The sequence below is a fragment of the Doryrhamphus excisus genome, linkage group LG16 (assembly GCF_037039965.1).
Source record: "Doryrhamphus excisus strain RoL-2023G ecotype Guam linkage group LG16, RoL_Dexc_Guam_v1.1, whole genome shotgun sequence".
Classification (NCBI taxonomy): Eukaryota; Metazoa; Chordata; class Actinopteri; order Syngnathiformes; family Syngnathidae; genus Doryrhamphus; species Doryrhamphus excisus.
The window spans coordinates 9,101,236-9,125,806 of NC_136372.1; the positions used below are offsets into that span (position 1 = coordinate 9,101,236).

General features: G+C 41.7%; 1 protein-coding gene across 1 annotated transcript; it reads left to right on the plus strand.

Moving 5' to 3' along the window:
- Nucleotides 1–245: 245 nt before the first annotated feature.
- Nucleotides 246–20,371, plus strand: cdc42ep4a (CDC42 effector protein (Rho GTPase binding) 4a). Its single transcript, XM_058049680.2, has 2 exons — nt 246–509; nt 18,382–20,371. The coding sequence occupies exon 2, from the start codon at nt 18,492–18,494 to the stop codon at nt 19,473–19,475; it is 984 nt and encodes a 327-aa protein (XP_057905663.2). The 5' UTR covers nt 246–509; nt 18,382–18,491; the 3' UTR covers nt 19,476–20,371.
- Nucleotides 20,372–24,571: the final 4,200 nt, after the last annotated feature.

The window sequence follows — 24,571 nt, forward strand, 5'->3', positions numbered from 1 at the left end:
GTCTATTCACTAGCAAGCATTTCTACCTAGGAGACACCTCAAATACCTCTAGCATTAACAAGGAACTTTGCTAGTTAACAATATCCATAGACGTAATCCATCATATTTTAAGGTAGTTTTAAGTACAGTATTGTATTACGTTCCATTACTGTAACATTACTGCTTTTCTTCATGTTCTTCACTTCCGGGTTGTTCTTGAATCCTCCTGTTTCTTTAAGACGCTCTGTGCGCGAGAAGAGGGCGTGTCCACGTGAGCGAGTTCAAGCAGGAGGTATACATACATACGCACATTCAGGAGAAAGCGTTTATCCCTAACACTTATCACTACTGTTTCTTTGCTGGATATACTTGACAGCCGCATTGAAAAATCCTCCAAAGCCACTCCACTCTTCTGGTTTGCATTTTGATCGTGGGATGCGAGTACCCCCACCTCCTCAGCCCCTCCTTCTCTATTGTCAATCTGTTGGGGGGCCTCAACGTGGACCGGCTTTTTATGAATGAAATACAAGGTAAGCGATTTAGATTGACACTATCCTTTAACATAAAATAATCTGTCCCTTATTGTTTTGTGACCTTACGTCATGTGTGGGTACCCGGACGGGGGGTGTGCACTGCAGCTGATGCTTTTGTGTTGGAGCTACTTATTGTTCTCCTGCCACTGCACCCACCCAGCTTTATGCTTGTCATGGCACATCAATACACTCCGTTTAAATGGCCTACATGATGTAGACCAGTGTCTTCATCGTCTGTCGTTTTACATAATATTTTATCATCTTGTTTGTTATTTAACAACAAACAATATTGAATATGTGGTGCTAACGCGCACTATCCTCAGAAGCAATACACATTAGTTGGTTAAAATGTATCCGTCTTTAGGCTATCAGTGTAATTTACTTGGATTAATTGATGTTAGTGCAGTTTTCCTAATATGATGCATATTTGATAATGTATGTGGCATATTTTGGCCATATTGGTCCACTTCTAAGCACGTCTCTGAACTTGTCTGTATTAATTTTAGATGTCACTTAGATTACCGAACACTATAATAATCATATTTGCTTAAGTAGCTAGGCGTTTTGTATGATTTTTGCACTAGTTAACAAGCTAGCTAACATTCTTAATATACAGTACTTTTGTTTAAAAAAACAACATGCTTGCTAACTTTAGCAAGCTAGTTACATGATGTACTCGATGTATAAAATATACATGAAACACACCAGATAGATATTTACTTAGCTTTACTTATCTCGTAACACACAACTCAGTTTAGCATAATCACTAACTAGATAGATAATGGCAGTGGCTACCATTGTTTTTGTTAGCAAATTACAGTACCGAAGCTTTAGCGTTGACAAGCTCGCTAGTGAGTGACTGACGTCATGTGTTCATTGACATGGTATTAGCTGACCTCCACCACTTTACCTTTTTAGTGGAGATAATGTTATCAGTGATCATCGTGTGAGGCCTCCTTTGTATTGGCAGCTTTGATTGTGTCACCTTTGACCTTTGCAATCCAAACCAGCATGGGGGTCTTTGTGACATGACAGTGGATGCTGTGATGGGTTTCACTTGATGAGCTAGCATCACGCACATCCTGTTTACTGCATTTGCTATAGATTTTACCTGCAAACTAGTCAGCACAGGTTTCACTCCTTCAACTTTCTTCTTCTACTACAAACTACCTCAACATGTGCTCGGTGCCTGAAGGTGAAACTTAACCATTTCGTCTTTAATTCTAGGCCCATCTTTGGTGGTCACAGCTAACCATTTGCAGAAAGGACTTGAAGAGGAGCCTCTCGTTATTTGTGTCATCCGTGTATGAACATGTTTGTGTGCTCGTTGTAGGCCGTGTGTCTGTGTGTCCCTTTCCAGGCCCTTCACATTCCAGGAAATACCAACATAAACTGTTAGTTGTTATCCATGAATGCCTTAGAGGATGTGAAACTGCTGCCGACGCGCTCTTGAAGGCAATGAAATGCTTTTGGAAGGATTTATTGTATTCACATTTTGCCTTGTTGACCACAAACAAAGACTGGCTTCTTGTAGTAAAATCATTTGCTCTGTTTAACCAGAACAGTGCATGCAAAGTGAATAATGAAAATTTAAATACTAAACACATGCAAACGGAAACAGTTTCAGAGGACAAGCAGTTTTAATGGAAATGCTGGAAACTGTTGTCTTTGTGGAATTATAGGTAGTCACAATTGAAATAATGGTGACACACCTTCTGCTGTTGTGTGTACATGCACATTTGCTACTCCATCAGTGACTAGCCAAGTCACAATACTTACAAACGTCTAATTTCAAACTTGCACATACATCAAATGGTATTTGTTGCTTTTGGATATAAATCCAGAACAATACAAAAATATTTTTGAGCAGTTAACAAGACCATTACAACAAATTGGAAGGACACTTGCCAACTACTAGCCTGGCGTAAATATAACAGCGTTTTTGTGTGTTGTCATCCTGTTTTGAAACTTTCAGGTTTTTATCATATCACTATCATGTAAACCAATACTTAGTTTAACTTGAAACCGTTCATAATACATGTGCTTTTAATGTTGTCTCTTTTATAGTGTTGTCCCACTTTGTCATTGTCAGCTTGATTCACATGTCACTGTGTGAAAGACTTCAACTTGTGCTTTTATTTGGTGCCATTGTGCTTGTCATTGTGAGCCAGCACTGTGGAAATTCTATTGTACAAACCTGGTGGTTGATGTTAAACCGCTCTAGGAAGTCAGTTGATATTTCTGATCATTGATTGAGTAATACCCAGCTGATTGCTGGCTTCAAGCTGGTAGTTTGTTGTTTTTCTGTCGCTTACTCTGTAATTATGGCACTTTAAGACAAGATTTTTTGTATCCCATAATTTCCCTTAGCATTCCTTCCATCGCAGAAAGGAATGCATGCAGGTTTTCCGGCACAGTCTGCCAAGCTGGTTCTTCATATTTAGCTGGCCTCCCTTGAAACTGACCCAGTGTCTGTCTCTCTGTAGTAATGATTGTATATGGACACACATGGAGCAGCGCATCCGTTGGTCTTTTATAATGTGTTAATGGCGATACGAGTGGTGTTTGTTTGCTTGGTCTTGTTTACACAGGAAGGGCAGGAGGTGGAGTAGATTTCCAGAGATGGGATAGTCATTTGGTCATTTTCTCCCTGCCCTTCCTGTGGATGTAACCCCCCCACTCTTCAACGTGGGGGACTTGATAAATCTTGAGCAAGCAATTTCTTGTGGATGCCATCACTGAGTCTAAATACCTTAAAAAGTCTGAATGCTATCACAATGAAAACATCACAGCATGTCATAGAAATCCCCAGATATCCCATGAGGCTGTTTGACTGAAATGACTTAATTGTACAGTGTATATGTGGCACTAAAGTATAGGTGGTCCTCGGGTAATGCACAAGTTCTATTTCTTGACTGTGATGCAAGTTGGAACTTTTACCTAAACTAACCAAAATTAACACATAAAGGACATACAAAATACAGTAACCAAAATATTAAATAGAAGAATTAAATGAAACTGTAATGAAAAAAAGAACAGCTTTATACCTATAAAAATAACTTTTATATTTGTGCTTGTCTTACACTGTTTTACACTTTACACTGTTTTGTTTAAACAAGTTCCCAAGGCTAGTGTAGAAGTCTTCTCCTCCCAGATCTCCTTGTAACAGAGTACAGACTCCATGACCCCTCTAGTATTATAGTAGTATATATATTATATAAGTATAATCTTTATCCTTAATGATTGAGCGGTTGGGACCCTACATTTCTCTTTTCTCTGAGCTTTTTAGCATGTTCATATTGGATGATGTAGTGTGACTTCCATGGGGATGGCTTTCCTTTTCTTTGGTGCACTTCCGATTGGGAGAAAATTAAGGGTGTGGAAAATAATTGATATTAATCGATGCGCATGCGCGCGATGCGAGTGCATCGGCTCATTCACTGGGCCGGACCAGTAAACTCATTGCAAAATTACATAGAACTAACAATAAGCCCACTTTTTTCCTTTGTATTAGTCACTAATACTAATAATTAGTGCAAAGAATGAGTAAATTATCAAAATGTTTATTAACAGATTTTTCCTTTTACATTATGAACAATATATTATGAACAAGAGAATAACATAAGAACATAAATAAAGTATGTGCAATTTTACCAACACTTTTACACAGTTAAACATATATTTAAGTGTGTTGTACATAAAACTGATCACAGAAATAGTAACAATGTTCCAAAAACATTTATACCAGCCTTGTGGAACTTAAAAACACTGTTTTTCAACATCTGGAAAGCAATTTGAACAAATGAATAACTTTCACAGCAATTATTCATCTTGCTTGGAATTTGCCCTTGAAACTTGACATCGTAAGCATTCAAAAGCTTATGTGTGAGCTTTGAGCGCAGCTTAGTTTTATTAATGTTCATTAGTGAGAAAACTTGCTCACAAAGGTAGGTTGTCCCAAACATGGACAATGTTTTAGCAGCTAGTGCTGTCAATGTGGGATAGCCTGGTAGGAGGTACTTGTAAAATGTGTCCAAGCTTACAGAGGCAAATCTGTCCTTCAGTTCTACATCACACTGCAAATCAATGATTTCAAGTTGCATGGCAACGGGCAAATCAGAAGCTTTGACTGTGAATGGTGAGCGAAAAACTGCAAAATCTGTTTCGAGTTCGCTAAAAACCTGAAATCTTTTCTCAAACTCCATCAACAGCCCTGAAATCTTCTCTTTGTACCGTTTCACGTCAGAATTAACGCTTGCTGCGCACATATCTTTTAAACAGGGAAAATGAGCAGGGTCACCGCTTGCCACCCATAACCCGAGCTTTAACTTGAATGCACGTATGCTGTCATAATACTGTGTTACGATGTTTTTGCGTCCCTGCAACATTTTGTTAAGAATATTATAATTAAGTGCTCAGTGATGTCAGCCATAAACGCAAGGTCCTGCAGCCACAGCTGGCACTGTAATTCCTTAACAGGTTTACCTTTTTTCTCTGTGAATTGTCCGATTTCTTCACGTAAATCAAAGAAGTGCTTTAGCACACCACCTCTGCTTAACCATCGTACGTTCGTGTGATAAGGCACACCGTGGATAATGTTACAGTCACTGAGAAAGCTGTCAAATTGACGATGATTGAGACCTCTGGCTTGGATGAAATTAACAGTTCGGACAACCACCTCCATGACGTGATCCATTCTTAGCGATTTGCTGCATAATGCCTCCTGATGCAAAATGCAATGAAATGTCCAAAAATGACCTCCCCCATTTGCGGCTTGTACTTTATCTCTGAACTTTGTCGCAACACCTGCCTTTTTACCGATCATTGACGGCGCACCATCAGTAGCCAGGCTTACGGCGCGTGACCAGTCCGCTCCGACTCTGTCCAGCGCTCCAACGACGGAGCTGAAAATGTCCTCAGCTGTTGTGGTGTCGATCATCGGCACCAGCTCGAGAAACTCCTCTGTGACATTCAAAGTCTTGTCAACTCCACGAATGAATATGGCCAGTTGAGCGACGTCCGTGATATCAGTACTCTCATCAATCGCAACAGAAAATGCCACAAATGACCCCACTTTGCGTTTTAGTTGGTGGTCCAAATCTGCAGAGAGTTCCGAAATCCTGTCTGCCACGGTATTTCTTGTCAAGCTTATATTGGCGAAAGCATGTCGCTTCTCAGGACACACAATTTCAGCAGCCGTCAGCAAGCAGTTTTTGATGAACTCTCCATCACTGTACGGCTTTGATGCCATTGCTATTTGGCTCGCAATTACGTAGCTGGCTTTCACCGCAGCATCACTGGCTTCTCGGCTCCGGGTGAAAACAGATTGCTGTTTCTTCAGACGCGCCATCATTTCATTTACCTTCTGTTTTCTCAATTCTCCATGCAAACATGTATTTTTCACCATGCTGAGTTTCGTAATGGCGCCGAATATTGTATTCTTTAAGCACCGAAACTTGCTGCTGGCACACCAGGCACACTCGTTTCCCATTCACCTCCGTGAACATATAAGAACATGTCCATTTTTCTTGAAAAGTCCGACACTCTGTGTCTACTTTTCTTCTTTTTGACAAAGACATTTTGCTGATGAGGGTGCGAGGCAAACGGAAAAGTAGATAATGCAATTGTCGCCAATAGACGCTGTACAGACGTTCAATTTTACCAGGTCAAGGTGGTCCTAGTTCCGCCGCAGTGTTGCTTTCATGTTGTCTGCATGTACTAAAACACTGCGCCCCCTAGCGGATAATACAAGAACTACAAATTTTAAAGAAAATTCATATTTTTTTTATACAATGCAGCTTTCTTCCCCGGGCCGTACCAAACCACCAGACGGGCCGGATCCGGCCCGCGGGCCGTATGTTTGACACCCCTGCCATACGCTGTTCCCCAGGCGCAATGAATGCACCATCATTATTTTGCGTTTTGTATTGAATACGGACGGATGCCGTGAGGCACATACAACTACTAGTAAAACAGCAAGAACGTTCGCACGCAAGCAGCAGCGAGGAAGTTTCTATAGTTAACTCACCCGCAACGTTTAAATGGTATGTTTGGAAACACTACGGCGGCTTCATCCTGAATTTTGAAAGAGTATAAGTTGTTTTACACTTTCTGCTCCTCACTACTGTATTGGCCTACCTCCTAGTGCATTCAAATTAGCAGTATGTTTTTCAGACAGGAAAATAAACAAACATTGATTGCACTGTTGAAAGTGTCACTTTAACTTTGTTGTTGCTGCGTACTGTATTTTTTACAGCAGTAATTATTGTTTAATTGTTTTACTCCACCACTGAACCACTGATATTGTAATTGCATAGCCGATGTGAAAGTGTGAGGAAAGTTGTTGCTGTTTTAACAAATCCTTTTTGTAGGACCATTCTGAATTCCATTTTTTCCCTTTGCTTATTTGCATCATGTTGAATTGCACCGTATCATATTGGATTACATTGATTTAAACAAAATAATTATCACATCGTATCACATTGTATCGCATCGTGAAGAGGGTGAATCGTATTGCATCGTATCGCCAGAAAATTCCATGTATCGTATCGCTGGCAGTGTCGAATCGTCCTCAGTGCTGCGATTCACAACCCCAGTGAACCCCGTGACAGAGAGGCTGGCTGTATCACTTCTGGATATGACTTGGGGAGCATACATTGAATTTTCCACTATTCAGTTACCACTGAGATGCACAGATGTCAGAGAGTATTGTAAAGGTTTAGAGCCGAATGTACAAGCCAGAGCTGAACATGATGGAGTGGATCCATAAACTCTTGAAACAATTTAATGAAGAATTTAAAGATTTTTCCAACATCCCAAAAGTCAACAAGTCATCCTCTAGTAGGTCCATGAATTCAACATTAAGGACGTGAAAGACAGCCTTGGACTTATATGTACATGGGTAACTGTGACATGCATTGAGGTTAATGGCTGGCGAGGCACTGACACCGTTGAAGAATATTTACCATCTTTTCCGGACTATAAGTTGCACTTTTTTTCATAGGTTGGCCGTTCCTGCGACTTACAGTGCATCCGGAAAGTATTCACAGCGCTTCACTTTTTCTACATTTTGTCATGTTACAGCCTCATTCCAAACTGAATTAAATTAATCTCTTACCTCAAAATTCTACACAAAATACTCCATTATGACAATGTGAAAAAAGGGTTTTTTGACATGTTTTGAATTTATTAAAAATAGAAAACAAAAAAATCACATTTACATAAGTATTCACAGCCTTTGCCATGAAGCTCAAAATTGAGCTCAGGTGCATCTTTTTTCCACTGATCATCCTTGAGATCTTTCTACAGCTTAATTGGAGTCCACCTGCAGTAAATTCAGTTGATTGGACATGATTTGGAAATATAATAACTGTCTTTATAAGGTCCCACAGTTGACTGTGCATGTCAGAGCACAAACACCAAGCATGATGTCAAAAGAACTGTCTGTAGACCTGCAAGACAGGATTGTCTTGAGGCACAAATCTGGGGAAGGATACAGAAAAATTTCTGCTGCTTTGAAGGTCCCAATGAGCACAGTGGCCTCCATTATTCGTAAATGGAAGACGTTTGGAACCACCAGGACTCTTCCTCGAGCTGGCCGGCCTTCTAAACTGAGTGATCGGGGAAGAAGGACCTTAGTCAGGGAGGTGACCAAGGCCCCGATGGTCACTCTGTCAGAGCTCCAGCGTTCCTCTGTGGAGAGAGGAGAGCCTTCCAGAAGGACAACCATCTCTGCAGCAATCCACCAATCAGGCCTGAATGGTAGAGTGGCCAGACGAAAGCCACTCCTTAGTAAAAGGAACATGGCAGCCCGTCTGGAATTTGCCAAAAAGCACCTGAATGACTCTCAGACCATGAGAAACAAAATTCTCTGGTCTGATGAGACAAAGATTGAACTCTTTGGTGTGAATGCCAGGCGCCATGTTTGGAGGAAACCAAGCACTGCTCATCACCAGGCCAATACCATCCCTACAGTGAAGCATGGTGGTGGCAGCATCATGCTGTGGGGATGTTTTTCAGCAGGAGGAACTGGCAGACTAGTCAGGATAGAAGGAAAAATTAATGCAGCAATTTTTCGAGATATCCTGGATGAAAACCTGCTCCAGAGCGCTCTTGACCTCAGTAGACTGGTCATGTACCTTGACCATATAGACAGTAGACATTAGCACACAGCCAAGATCTCAAAAGATTGGCTTCAGAACCACTCCGTGAATGTCCTGGAGTCCAGACTTGAATCCGATCGAACATCTCTGGAGAGATCTGAAAATGGCTGTGCACAGACGTCTCCCATCCAACCTGATGGAGCTTGAGACTTATTGCAAAGAAGAATGGGCAAAACTGCCTAAAGATAGGTGTCCTAAACTTGTGGGATCATATTCAAAAAGACTTGAGGCTGTAATTGCTGCCAAAGGTGGATCAACAAAGTATTAAGCAAAGGCTGTGAATACTTATGTAAATGTGATTTTTTTGTTTTCTATTTTTAATAAATTCAAAACATGTCAAAAAAAACTTTTTTCACATTGTCATAATGGAGTATTTTGTGTAGAATTTTTTGAGGTAAGAGATTAATTTAATTCAGTTTGGAATGAGGCTGTAACATGACAAAATGTAGAAAAAGTGAAGCGCTGTGAATACTTTCCGGATGCACTGTATAAATGGAAAAAATGTTTATGTTACATAAACACTGGACACCTTTTCTGTTCATGTTTATTTTTTGTGTAGCTGAATAACCATTGTGTTAGCATATCTTACACCTATTCAGCCTGTTCTCTATTCTTTTATTGTTGGAACTTGCCTTTCAAGAGGACATAATGTCTGTTTTGGTCAAGTAGTTAAAATAAATTACCTGCAAAAAATGCGACTTATACTCCAGTGCGACTTATGTATGTATTTTTATACCTAATTATGCATTTTTGGCCTTGTGCGACTTATACTCCGGAACAACTTATAGTCCAGAAAATACAGTAATGTTAATGCAGGTTATCCTCCATTTTGGCAGTCAAATTTAATAAAAGTCATAGAAACTGGGTGTATAATTTTTTATTTTTGGGGGGTTGTTTCTTGAACTTTTTTCTCTTTGATGGACTATCTAACTTTTTCCGAAATCCGAAATTTTAGCAAGTTTTGCATGTGAGAACAGTGCATGCTCTGATTTCACTTGACATCAATCTACAAATATGTTTAGTTCTTGCCGTAACGAGTTCTAAACCACCCAAACATAAGTATTTAATTTATGGGCAAATTTGTAACCATGGAACATCGTTTTGCTTAGCTAACCAATATTCACGTGTGATTTAAACAACTGTTGTTTCACTTCTGGCTGACATTTTTTTTGTTTTACAGCTCCACTGCTAGAAATTACAAAAACAGAAACATGTGCAAACATTAGGCTACATTCACACTGCAGGGTTTGTTTACATCAGATTTTTTTGATGTGGGCGTTCATATTACCAAACAAATGTGGCATGTCAATATGAACACAAAGTGTCACATTGCATACATATCGGATTATATATCCATGTACGAACGAGGCCTGAGTCGCATTTGAAAAAATTCTGGATTTTGCTCTTCACACTGACATGGAAAAATCAGATCTCGTATGAGCAAAGAAATCGGAATTGACCCGCAGTGTGAACATAGCCCACACGTACTCTGTTGCTACAGATCACATTGCTTCAGTCATGTGGATAAACTGCATTTTATATTGTAAATGTTAGGATCTCCAAGCAATACCCTTACATAATTATATAATGAACTGTTATATCACTTGCAATGTGCTTGGACTGACAAAAGTCATAATCTCAATGAATGCAGGACTCCCATGAGCATAAAAGACACTGTTATTTATACTGAAGTGGAGTACTGGTCTTCTTCCCTGATGACACGCATTAGAAGATTGTAGGTCAGGCAGGGAGAGTGGTGTCTGGAGTCTGTGAGGCTGTAAATGTACAGACTAGTCATCTCCTTGATTCACAGTTCAGCTGCCATGCTAAGTACTACTGGCTGCAGGCCTGCAGTCATTGGCTCTTTAAAACGATTTAAAGCATCTCTTTCTACTACGCTTTTGTAACGTGTCCATTTCATCATTGATCTAACGTCTGATGAAAGCTCATTCAGGCACCTTGGGGTCATATGCAAACATACTGCTTGGTGAGGTGAACAAAGGTCACGTCACAGCAGCTCGCTAGGTACAAATGGCGCTAAAACACTCTTATGTGAGAAATAAGGCACACAGACAAACCATGTTTAGCCCATACTGAACACACAGGTCGTATGGTACAGTGAGATCACCCTGGTACAATTTGTAATGCTCACCTCTTGTCTGCCATGTGTTTGCAGCTAGTATGTAAACAACATGACTTTGCATGCCTGTATTACATTTGTGGGGTTGTGCTCAAAATGTTTTGGAAGACATCTAACTATATATTTAATATAAATATCCCAAGTTTTATTTAATTTATGTTCATTAGACGGCTGCATGGCGGCCGAGTGGTTAGCGTGCAGGTCTCACAGCTAGGAGACCAGAGTTCAATTCTACCCTCGGCCATCCCATCTCTGTGAAGTTTTTATGTTCTCCCTGCATGTGTTTTCTCCGGGTACTCCGGTTTCCTTCCACATTCCAAAAACATGCTAGGTTAATTGGTGATTCCAAATTGTCCATAGGTATGAATGTGAGTGTGAATGGTTGTTTGTCAACATGTGCCCTGTGATTGGCTGGCAACCAGTCCAGGGTGTACCCCGCCTATCACCCGAAGACAGCTGGGATAGGCTCCAGCACCAATGAATGAATGAATGAATTCAATGAATGAATGTTCATTAGATTAATTGGTCAGTGACTTCTGGGCAAATAGCTTTTAATCCGGACTATGTTTGTGTTGGTGATGGCCATGTTTTTGACCAATCTTGCTTAAATTTTACAGACATGAGCTTGTCAAGTTTATTTATATAGCCCTTAATCACAAAAGAGCCTCAAAGGGCTTAACAAGCAGGCAACAGTAGATAATAGACAATAGACGACAAACGACATCCCCTGATCTGAACCCCCATCAGGGCAAGGAAAAACTCGAAACCCATTAGGGATAAAGAAACCTTGAGAAGGGACCGCAGAAGGGGGAATCCCCCTTCTAGGATGACCAAGCTGCAATGGATGTCGAGAGGTTAACATGTGACAGTTAAATATAAACAGAGAGTATAATAGTCCAGGTCCAAGATGTAATGCCATTAGGACAGTTGGGCAGCCGCGGGTCTTGAGATGATCACCATCCCTCTGCTGCAGCGCCTCCACAAGGTAGGCCACGTCAGATGTCCAGTTTCGTCAAGGCAATCCCTTCGTCAATCCCTTAAATACGTGTACTGACCTTTGTGGTGATACAAACTTACACAACCCACAAGAAATTTCAAGTCACTTTTACTCATGGGGTTAGATAACAGCGCCACCATGAAGTGTACTGTGGTGTATTGCCATGGGGAAATTGCAGGTGGGAATACGTTGTAGATGTCTATGACCATGCATTTCTTCTTCTATACCCACTTGCACTCAGCTGAATAGTTTCCCTTAGTAGAAATTGAACCTTTGCTCAACATCACCTTTTGTGTGGGTTTTGGGACAGCAGAGCAGTGAAGGAGATGCTCTGTATGTCAAAAACAAAATGCCCCGCACGGGCCATTTACAGCACAGCTAAATCAGCCTTTTGTTTAAATGGGAGTGCTGTGTAAATTCACATCAGAGCATTGTGTTCCATCTTTGCTGTGGGCGCAGACATGCTGTTCCCTGAGAGATAATGTGATTTCCAAGGCTAAATGAGCTCTGCGGGCCTGCTAACCGAGTTTAGTGGAAAATCTGAATCTCAGAGGTGTTTGGGTAATAGTAATAGCAGCGTGTTACAACCTCTTGTTTGCAAATGGGATCTCTACAAATGACTTGCAGTCCTTCTCCCCCTGAAACATGTCATTTCACCCTCGGGTTATCACTTGTCCATCCAGGTCAACGACTTCAAATGGTGCAGACACTGAGCCCCCTTCCAAGGGCTTCCCAGACTGTAGAAAGACAGTGTATCATTCCTCAATAAGGGAAATGGCCTTGTGTATGTGTCTGTGGTTGTGCCTTGTGTATTGGCAGTCATCCCGCCCCATTGTGTGAGAATCGTCAGGAAGTCAGACACTGAACGCAAATGATGCAAGAAGTCAATATTTTCCTGCGAGTCCTCATAAATTCAAAGTGTTGTTGGCTCTTTTATGTAATACCGGACCTGTAAAACATTAATGGAAGACGATTAATTATGAGTGAATCTTGGGATTGCAGCCAGCCAATGGGCTGCAAAAATAGTCTCAGGTGAACATGCTTAAGATTTATGGATCCCTGTTTATTGATATTGCTCTGCTTGCCTTGCAGAAGGTTTAAACAAATTTAGAACCCCCTCCATAAAACCAGTTTAGGTATGTAATTGGTAATTATGTCTACATAAAAGTATGTTCCCCTTGTGCATTCTGTCAAAACTGGTCTAAAGGCAGCAGTGTTTGCATGGATGCAGGACCTTGTCCATCACTTTGTATCATATTAATGGCTGAGCATCAGAATGTGACAGAGTTTATCTGCGTTTGTCCAACTTGGTTTTCAAGCAGGGCATCACTGTGAAAATTAGGCCAAATACCGAGTCGCCCAGCGCACTTTTAGCTGGGGATCATTCTGATTTTGATTGGGCTAGTTGCCTGTAGTGTATAGGGTGAAACGGTGACCTTCCAACCAGTCGTGTGATACAATATTTCTGATAAATTTGGTCTGACCTAATGACAACCTTACACAAGTTAGATTACACAAGATTGGGCGATTAATTTTCTTTTTAATTGACTGTGCACCGCGGCATACATTGATACATAAGCATAAACATTCGTGTATTTGGTGGTCCGCTCACAAAGTCACTATAAATACTAAACTGTCTCTTGCCAAACTAAACAGTTTGAAATGGCGATAATTTTTATTCACGTACCCTCTATGGCATTTGACATGCCCCTGGGGGTATGCATACCCCACCTTAGTAACCACTGCACTACATCACTGTGTGTGTGTGTGTGTGTGTAGGTTTAGTGTGCTTTGCTGTTTTTTTAAATGGCTATAAAGCCCATGGTTACAGCTCACATACACATGGTTGTTGGTTAATATTCTGCATTATACGCTAGTAGTGTCCTGTCTGTTTTAGCTACCTATTGCTTTGCCGTGTGCAGTTGTTTTGTCACCACGACTCGGAATGGCGCATTAGCTGGTGATGACCTGCAATTCGTAGTTAATATAGTATGCCTCACACAGGTACAGTTCACTTCAGTACTGTCTAGTGGCTCAAATATGGCATGACAATGAATGAATGAATGAATGAATGCTAATCTTAATAATTGTTTTTTGAAAGGTCGAAATGATTGAATATCAGTCGATAATTAACAGCACAATTATCGATCAGCAAAATGTATCATGACATGCCGAGTAGTAAGTAATGTGTATATGTATTTATATTAGGGCCGGCAAAGTTAATGCATTAATGACGGAATTTTCCTTTCTTGATCCTCCTGTTTGACCCCCGGCCCACACCGTAGTCTGACTGAAGCACGGTAACTCGGTAGCCACAAGCTGGAACAAATATTGAGCAAAATGGAGAAAGAAAAGAGTATTTTGAGACCTGGCAGATGTCTCTTGTCGCAAGACCAAAGTTATTTGTATCTACTGTCCCTGTGTTTGACTTATCACGGATTACATGGCCTGCCAGAGACTGGACCAGTGCAGGTATTGTTTTTAATGTCATATATAGTGCTACCGTGGCATAAGAGTGGTCCAACTCGCCAGTATTTTTTTACATCTCTGCTGACTTTTGAATTGAACTGCCAGCTGCTATTGATGGGCTGTCTATGTGATGACCGTGGCTGAAGTCCGGGGTCAGCGATTTAGCATTGAACTAGCTTGGGAAAGATTTTCAACACCTCGTTATAACATTATAGCAATGTGATTGATCCTATTTATGATGTATAAAACTATGGCAGGACAACATCAAATGAAAAGCACTAAATGAATACAGAGCCACCATCCCACTTAGTGGACTTTGTTTTTAAAGACAAGCAAAGATTTGACAAACCATGATACAAATGACAATTTGGAATTTAATGCAGAACGAAACGCACAAAAACAAGAATGGCAGAACAGAAACCCTGTTTTTTTTTTTGCGTATTACCATGCTGCTTCTGATTTCACAGTGCAATTGTCAGAAGACTGTCTGTGTCGAGCAATTTCAGTGTTTGTGTCAGTCTGTGAGTGTTGCTAAAGTGTGTTTACAAAGTCAATCCGCCTGTGCTGTGACTTCGCCTTTCCCACGCCAAATGCTGCCTTCCCAGGGCCCCCACCTTCCATTTTCTTCCCCTCCCTCATTGACGTGTATACTTACACATGCATGTGTACTATGCTAAAGATATAAATACAGGCAGACTGACTTTTTAGCTTCCTTGCAGGAAGCCTCTACTGCTATTGCATCAGATCTGATCAAAAGTGGTCTGTAACAAATCTCTGAACCGTGTCACAGCATCAGGCTTGATCCAGGCCTGTTAGGGGGTGGGGATAAGCTAAAGGAGTGGAACCAGACTCACAATTAGGACTTTTGCCTCTCCCAGTTGTCTCGTTTTCTCCCTGCAGTCTGTTTATACGACGCAGAAGGTTTATGCTGGATGTGAACTGTCTACCCCCTACTGGGAGCCCCAACCTCCCATAGGAGAACATGGAGCTGCAATAATAAACATGCTGCCGTGAGAAAAAGCCACTTCTACTGTGTTTTGGCAAGAAACATGTCCGCCATCATGGAAGTTAGTTTTAGTGCCTATCAAAGGAGCACAACTATTTTGCAGCTGCTTCTGCTGTAAGTGAATTGAGTGAAAATCAGATTCAGAAGCCTGACACAGAAGCAGATCATGTGTTACATAATGCTTACGGCGCCTATGGTCGTCTGCAGATGCTAACAGGAAACACTGTTGCTTGTGAAGGGGTGGGTGTCTCTATGGAAACAAGACAGGTAAGGGCATTAACAGGAAGTCAATGCTCAGCTGGCTTACATTGGTGACAAAATACAGAACAAATGAGACCAGTGGAGTTTTTGTGAGAGTGTGCTCCACCACATCCAATGGATGGCAATGAGGTGAAAGAAGCTTCCGAAATTATTGAGTATAAAGTTTTAATAGTACTGTTTTTATTGGAACTGCATAATTAGTTCAACACATGTATTTGATATTGTTTCCCAAACTTGTTCTTTCGGTCACAATCCACCTGTCAACCTCACGCTCCAACCTTCCCTCGCTCGTTAACAAAACCCAGAGATACTTAAACTCATTCCCAACTTTTATCTGTATACATTTATTTTTATTTTAAACTTGGAAACACTTTAACTCTGAAAGATATTTTCAGTTTCTACCCTGTGAATACTTCACACACTACCCTGTGAATACTACAATTCTGTGATTACCACTTTGACAAAATTATTCAACCCCTTAGTCACATACGTCCATAATAGTTAATTACTTAAATACTTAATAATGGTAGTTAACTGAATTCATGGTACCTTGCACACACTGACGATTTCCTGTACCTGAAGAAGCAAAACAGTCCCACAGCATGACTGACCCTCCACCATGTTTCACAGTAGGCATGGTGTTCTCTTCTTTAAAAGGCATTGTTCTTCCTTCTCCAAACATATTGTTGAGCCATAGGCCCAAAGAGTTCCAATTTTGTGTAGTTGCTCCCTAGAACAGTATCCCAAAACCCTTGTGGTTTGTCTACATGTTGTTTGGCATACTGGAGTTGACACTTCTTGTGATTTGGAGTCAGCAGGGGGTTGCGCCTGGGAGTTCTAGCATAGAGACCTTCATCTCGCAGTGTGTGCCTTATGGTTTGGGCCAAAACATGCGTACCTCCCTCTGATAAGTCCTGTCGTAGTTCCTCAGCTGTCACCCGAGGATTTTTCTCCACCTTTGGCTTCAGGTACCGGACAGCAGTCGCTGACAGCATCCTCTTTCTGCTGCGCCCAGTTCGCGTTTCCACTGTGCCTTGAGCTTTAAATTTGCAAATAATGCTTCAGATTGTGTCTTTTGAGACGTTGAATGATTTTGCTATGTTTTAATATCCATGTCCTTGCTTCTTTGACCATTGCCTGTATTTCACCATGTTGCAAAGACCACTGACTGTCTCGAAGGAGCTGAGCATCACAGTAGTTTTAAATCTGCTGGATTTTTGCTTCTTATGGTTCTGTCCACATCTACAGGTGTTTTCAAAACTTGACTGAAAACACCTGATTGAAACCTCTGGTCATATGAGTGGTCATCCTTAAGGGGTTAATCATTTTGTCAGTGAGCAAACCACTAAAAGGGCATTTGTTATTGTAGTAGAATAAATATTGTTGTCATTTTAGTTGCATTTAGTTATTTTAGAAGTCCTTGTAAGATTTTATTATAAACATGATTTAAATGTTTTTTCGATTTCCGAAAACCCTTTCCTGCTATGTGGGTTGAATAATTTTGAACGCAACTGTATATGACATGAATTGCACAGCTATTGTTATATAACTAAAAGTGACACCACCAGCTTGTGGAATTTAGTTTGACACCCTTGTTGTATTTTATCATTTATCGTAAGGGTGTAGGACACTTCTCCCAGTACATAATTATTTGTATAAAAACACCACCAAAGAGGTCAATGCACTAATGGCCTGCCACATTAATCAGTCAGTTCTCCCCAAGCTGCCAAACCTGGCTTAAATCTGATTTGGATAGTGCATCTGTCTGTGTAAAAAGCCAAAGCCTTAGCGTAAACATTGTGGAAGCCCGAGAGTGGAGCACACTTATCTCAGTAAAGTGCATCCTGCAGTGATTTTGCAGCTGCAATTAAAAGGTGCCAGGGACTACTTGGCATTTATTTCACCAGACCACCATGGCAGAGGTGCTCTTTTCGTGTGTGTTTCTACATGTTGGTGTTGCGCAATAATGAGACACCCAGCGCCTGACTTGTAGGGAAGCAGTGGGACGCCACCTGTGGAAGCAATTAACGGTGTCTCTGTGGTGGTGTGGGCTGATGTTTCCAATGCAAATATGCATTGTCACTCAGTTCACAGAATGCCTCCAATCCTTATTGTACATTTACATTGGAAATTTGGCTGTATTGTGGAGGATAGAGTAAAAATACATAAAGACCAGCCATATTGTTTGGTCTAGAGACGGTGCCACTGAGGAAAAGACAGGAAGCAGAACTGGAGGTAGCAGAGATGAGGATGCTGAGGTCCTCATTGGGAGTGACCAGGATGGATAGGATCAGGAAGGAGTACATCAGAGGGACATTTCATGTTAGAGGCCTTGGAGATAAAGTCAGAGAGGCCAGACTGAGATGGTTGGGACATGTCCAGAGGAGAGATAGTGAATATATTGGTAGAAGGATGCTGCGTTTAGAGCTGCCAGGTAGGAGGAGTAGAGGAAGACCAAAGAGGGGGTTTATGGATGTAGTGAACACTACATGACATGCGGGTACAAGGACATGAGGGTAGTTGGTGTGAGAGAGAGACATGCAGAAGACAGGGTTGGATGGAGGAGATTGATTTGCTGTGGCGCCCAAAAGAAACCCAAAGAGAAAGAAGAAGTATAACATTATGTGTATAATATGTCAACTCAGACACGGGAGGGGGGTAGTGGGGTGAAACTTGATCAGGATGTCCAGCCAGTGGTGGTTGGTGTAAAACTAGGTGTATGTTACACTTGGACTGTTGTTTACTCATCATCAGTGATAACGCTGGCTGACTACCCAATGTCGTAGCGAGTGAATGCATTTTGTGTAATACATTGCATTTATGTTCATTTTTAGGTCTCTATGCTGACTGACCATCAGGATTTTCACCTACTTTTCTCTCCCAACGATTGAATCGCAGCCCAACGTCCCTCTAAGCGAGCTCTTCCTGCAACATATCAGCCGCCATGCCCATTCTAAAGCAGCTGGTGTCTGGCTCCTCCCACAAGAACCGACGTTCTCGCACCGACCTAACCAGGGAGATGATCAGTGCCCCGCTTGGTGACTTCCGCCACACCATGCACGTCGGCCGCAGCGGAGACGCGTTTGGCGACACGTCCTTCCTCAGCACCCGTTCGGGAGAACCGCCCCCAGAGTCCACCTCCTTCCCCAGTTCCCCCCGACCGGGCCTACTATCACGCACTTTCAGAAGCAGCAAGCGCTCCCAGTCAGTGACCAGAGTGGACCAGCAGCGAGAGCACCCCCTCGTGGTCTCAGGTGGGTCCCCCACTCACGTAAAGAATGCCATGTCTCTGCCTTTCCTCAATGATGGGGACAGAGGAGATGGCATGGTGTCCAAGAGTTTGTCTTCCAGTCCATTAAAGCAGCTGGGGGAATGCGACGGTGGAGGGGCTGCTTCCGGCAATCACTTCTTGGAGGTGGAGGAGCAACAATTCGGGGAAGCTACCGACCTACCTGACAGCTGTCAAACATCTGTAGGTGGAATGAAGCATGCCGAGTCTGTCTTGTCCTTCCATGTGGACTTGGGGCCTTCCATGCTGGGGGACATCCTGGGCGTGATGCAGAAAGAGGATGATGATCTTGGCTATGAGGAAGGCAAGAGCAGCGAAGGCCGGGCCTCGCCACCGCTCAGCAACCACGAAGAAGAAGACCACCAGAAAAGGATGGTGGTGGACGAAAAAGAAGCAACTCAGACAACCCCCTTGTATGCAGAACCAGAGATTCGGGGGCCGTACACCCCCGAGGCCCGACCCAAGCATCTGCAGCATCTGGACAGCTGCTCCGTGTCTAGCTCGGGCTCGGCTGCGCTGGACGACAAAGCCCACGTGTATGCGGCCGATACAGACAGCGCCACCTTCAGCGCCCCACCAGAAGAGGAGAGCAACTTCTCGTCCTTCTTAGATGATGAAGATGATGAGATCCGCGTATGAGGTTCCTCTGGAATGTTGTTTATACAAGAAAAGCATCCCTTGAGAGTGGAAAGTTGGATACTGAGAATCATGAGGAATTTGAATAAGGAACATTCCAGGAGGACAGCTTAGAAAGAAGGAAAAACTGTCCTTCTCAACCCCCCCCCCCCCCTCCCCCCACAGTTTGGCCTGCCATCACATCACCACAGGAATGCTGCTTTGGGATATCTTCTCACCAAGAAGGTCACTGACTACAGTGTGAATTCCTGATCGGAGCCTCTGCATCGGAATACAAACAAAGTGCCGTTGAGCTGTCAAGGTGCTTGGATTTATGCAACAATGGATGCTACTTCCCTAATTGTATATATATCATCTGAAAACATGAGCGTATTGCAGTCATTTAGCATTAAAAGCTGTTATTACGGGGAAGCAAAGAGTGGACGTGAAGTGTGATTGTTTGTCTGGAAGCCATAATAATCACCATTTTTGTCAGTTATCACTTAGGTTTACAGGCCCGGTTTAATCAGACTATATCTGCGTTTTGTCTTTTGCATGTTTTACGTTAGATACAAAAGCAAAAGACAGCAATAATGAAGATTTTTGTGCAAGAATTAACCCTACAATTGGAAATGGAATGGACACGTGCCAAAATATTATTATTTAGCCGTTGTTGTGAATGTTTGGGAGTTTCTCTCAGTGATTAATGTTTAATTATAAAAGGTTGCAAGAAAAACAATGTGCGTAACTGGATATTTATGTTCTTCATCACTCGAAACACTATAATATATAATTCAGGTAATTTGTGCGGATGTGAACGGTTTGTGTGTGATGCCTTACTGTATTGTGTATTTACAGCCTTTTTCTGTATTAGCCAAAATAACCTATATTTTTCAATAAAAGAAATTTGTGATCACTTACTTCTGGCTAACGACTTTGTTTGCACGAAAGTATTCTCAGACTTCATTTAATTCTTTGTTTGGTGTTTTGGGGTTGGATTTTTTCAACATTTTTACAATACAACCACACTCTTTAAATATTTAATTAAAAATATATATTTAATTTTTGTTGGTTTATTTATATATATTGTCATTGAATTTATTTTCATTTTGCTTTCTTGATTGTTCTTGATTTCTTGATTGTTTGGAAATCACTTTAATCCAAAATAATTTAGCCCACACTCCCAGAATCCATTAAGTATTCTGATGCCTAGTGAGTATTTCTTAGTATATCCTCAAACATCAACAAAAATAATTTCCTGCAGGTGGTCCTCATCCGTCGATGAGGAAGGAAGGAAGGAAGGAAGGAAGGAAGGAAGGAAACAATGGCGTTCTGATTGGACATGCTTGCCAGAGTGAACCGTGCACCCTGAGGTGTTCAGGAGAAGGTTTTTTTTAAAAAAATGTATTTTATTCCTCACAGAGAGAAAATGTGATGTCACAAAAGTGAGTATGGTACAGTCTTCACATTTGGTCAAGCATTTTATTTCAATACATCTTCTCAAGATGACAATACTATTTAGAAAAAATGCAAAACTTTGATATACTTTAGGGTATGCGTTGCACAGCTTGTATATGTGTGCAGATTTACAATCCACTGAAAATGACCAATACCCAATATTGTCTGCAGAGCAGACACGACATGGAGGAGCAAGGTACTTCATATGATAACCCCATAAAACAAAACAGTGGGAACATTTAGGTCATTTCTCTTGAAAGGTGTCTATTTTTTTATTATTTTAAATTGTTTCTATAAGGCCTGCAGCTCTGTTACATGCAAAGTAATAACAAAACACGTTTACATAAGCATTTCACATTTTTCTATTAAATATGGAATTACATTTAAAAAAAATACTTATTTGCTTTTGGGGAAAAATGTTTAGCCCTTTTGGGTGTTCTAAATATTAGCTTTTCAGACAGTTTTGGAGGATGTTTATTTTTGGCCCGCTCATCTTTGCTTTAAGGTCATGCCACAGCATCCCAATAGGGTGCAGGTCAGTACTTTGACTGAGGCAAGTGAGGCCTGCAGTTCTTTGGATGTTTTTGTGGGATCTTTTGTGACCTCTTGGAGGGGTCGTAATTCTGGTGGCAGGTGATAGTTTGCTGGGGTCCCAAAGCTTTAGAAATGGCTTTAGAACATTTTCATGATTTCAGTCTTGGTTATGTTATGTTCACAGGGGCATGCAGGTTAAGATTTTCATCCTCCCTTCATCAAAAAAAGTTTCTTTTAAAAACTGCATTTGGTGATGAGTTGTACTAATATTTAAATATGTTTGATGATGTGAAAAATGCCACACTTGTTAGCATGTTGGCCACACAGTCAGAAGATCTGGAAGACCTGTGTTTGATTCTCCGCTTGGGCATCTCTGTGTGGGGTTTGCATGTTCTCCCCGTGCATGCGTGGATTTTTTTCCGGGCACTCCTGTTTCCTGTGAATGTGGGTGTGAATGGTTGAAATGGGTGAAATACAACATTTGAGTCAATGCCATTATAAATATAATCAATTGTGTTATTGTGTTGTGCTGTGGTCATAACACTTTCTCTACTCTTGATTTATCCCCTATTTTGTAGCACCCCTCCCCCCAATCTTTCAGCCCCACTCTCTCAATTTCTTTCTACTTTCTCAGTGCCAAGTTACACTAGCATCCAATTTGTCACCAGAGTCTGAAAATATTACTTCTCCACTGGTGATAACAACACACCATTTCAATTGATTTTTAGATGGTCAATACAAACCAGCTGCGTTATTAATTGTTGGTTTTTTGCGTTGTTCTTCATGTATTGCAAGTGTTTGTTTTTCTTGTCTTGCTTGTTTGAGAAGGGATGACTGTAATCCTGCCAGATGTCTAATTTAGTGTTAGTGGGATTTTGTGTGCATTATTGTTCTTCAGCTGGGCAACTTGTTGCAACACTTTGTCCTCTACTGCCATCTAGTGGCTGAATGAAGCTACTGTTTGATGTTGTGTCTGTCGGTGGGAGGCGTGTCATACATTCTGTCCGCATAACCACACATACGTGCACGTGACTATTATGGCAAATAAATAAATACAAGTTTTAAAAACACAAAAGTAAGTCTGTAATGTGAGGTGAAGAATAAAAAGTACCTTGACCCCCGCCTACTTTCATTAAAAAGGAGCCCTTTTATCCCAAGGGAGTAACATGAGTCGGCCTTGCAGCTGTTTCTGCCCCACTTTGCTCTCGACGTTTCACTTATTCGTTGTTGTTTACTGCAGCCACCAGTGGGAGGCGCTCTTCACCTTAAGGTTTATTGTCAGAAGCCCTGTCATGGACACACACACACACACACACACAACCACAACCACCACAAACTCCTCTTTTTCCGCTAAATTCCAGCAAGTCCTTCCAGGGGCCAACAGCAATGCTGAAATCTGGAAAGTATTAAACAACCTGCCTGGTGGTGTGGAGGGGTGGGGGATGTGAAGGAGAGAAAAGGAGACAGGAAGTGAAAAGTTTTGGCGGGGTGGGGGAGAAAAGAAACAGATTGTTCATATATCTCCCCGTTTTTTGCTTGACTCTGCTCATTTTTACCCCTCCCCCCAAACCAGGCCACTCCCCAGCCAACTTTTAAGTCTGTAGCAGACTTTTTTCAACTCCTTATTTTGATTGCTCTTGGACAAACAGCAAAAATCAAGGAGTGTTTCCTGCAAATGGCATTTTAGCGCCTCCTATATGTTGTGGCTTTGGGCTGCAGGCTGGCATACAGTTTAATACAGATATCATCAAACTTTGGCCGAGGTTCCCAAAGTGGGATACGTGTACCCCCGAGGGTACAACTATTGTCATTGTCATTAGCGCCTAACACTGGAGTGTACCTGAACAGAAGAGAACAGAGCAGAAAGGGGACAGAACATGAAGTTGTTCACTGCTCTACAATATATGCATCACATGGACAAATAAGTACATTTGATGATTATTGTATGATTATTTGAAGGCTTCATTCATATTGGTGTTACAATCCTATTTTTTTCCTATCCTCAATCCTATTTTTCTAATACAAGACAGTGAAAACCTGTCCCTGTGAGTGGGAATTCCTCCGTGAATGAGGCTTAACTGTTGTTTGCATGGATTTTTGTATTTCGTATACCGTTAAGAAGGAGGTAGTGGTTCTTTTGGAGTTGGGACACCATGGAAAGATTTCGGTCAGATAATTATTTAGTCGTCTTTATTGTGCAATACATGGGGTGTGTGTCTCCAAAAGGTTGTGTATGTCATGTTGAGTCACACAACACACACAAATGATGGACATTTGATACACAACAAGCAGGATTAAAACTGGGACACAGCTTTTTTCTAAGAATGGTGCATTCAGGTGCATCATGTAACTCCTCGGGCACAAGTTGCTGCTACATTCACAGACACTTGGAAATCACAGGAAACACAGCCAAACATGCACATGCATCCCAAACCACATGATAATAACAAAACATAACATTCATTTTCTACCGCTTATCCTCACGAGGGTCGCGGGGGTGCTGGAGCCTATCCCAGCTGTCTTTGGTTGAGAGGCAGGGTACACCCTGGACACCATAGACAATTTGAAGTCGCTAATTAACCTAACATGTTTTGGAATGTGGGAGGAAACCGGAGTACCCGGAGAAAACCCACGCACGGGAAGAACATGCAAACTCCACACAGAGAGGGCTGAGGGTGGAATTAAACTTGGGTCTCCTAGCTGTGGGCCTGCGTGCTAACCATGCATCCAAGCAGTGATTCACATTCATACACCAGTATAGGCAGCACTGGGGGCAAGGTGGGTGAAGTGTCTTGTCAACTGGGTGGAGGGAGCGAGGATCAAACCACCAACCTTGCAAAATAGTTCTTGGACTACCTATTCTACCTCTGAGGCACCGCCCCCCTATATCTTACCACTGAGCTAATTTAGAGAAATTTCAAGTTCAATAAAAGCACCATCATGTATGTATGTACAAATTATATGTACAAATTCTCACCCTTTTGTGTGCAGCAGTTTCGGAGTAGAAGCTCACACAAACCACCATGCTTCAGTATTGTTACACATCAGATAAATGTCATGTTTTAGAAGCTACGTCTACACAGTATCTCAACCTATTGCTGAGGACATGGCTGGGCTGAGGGTTGGGA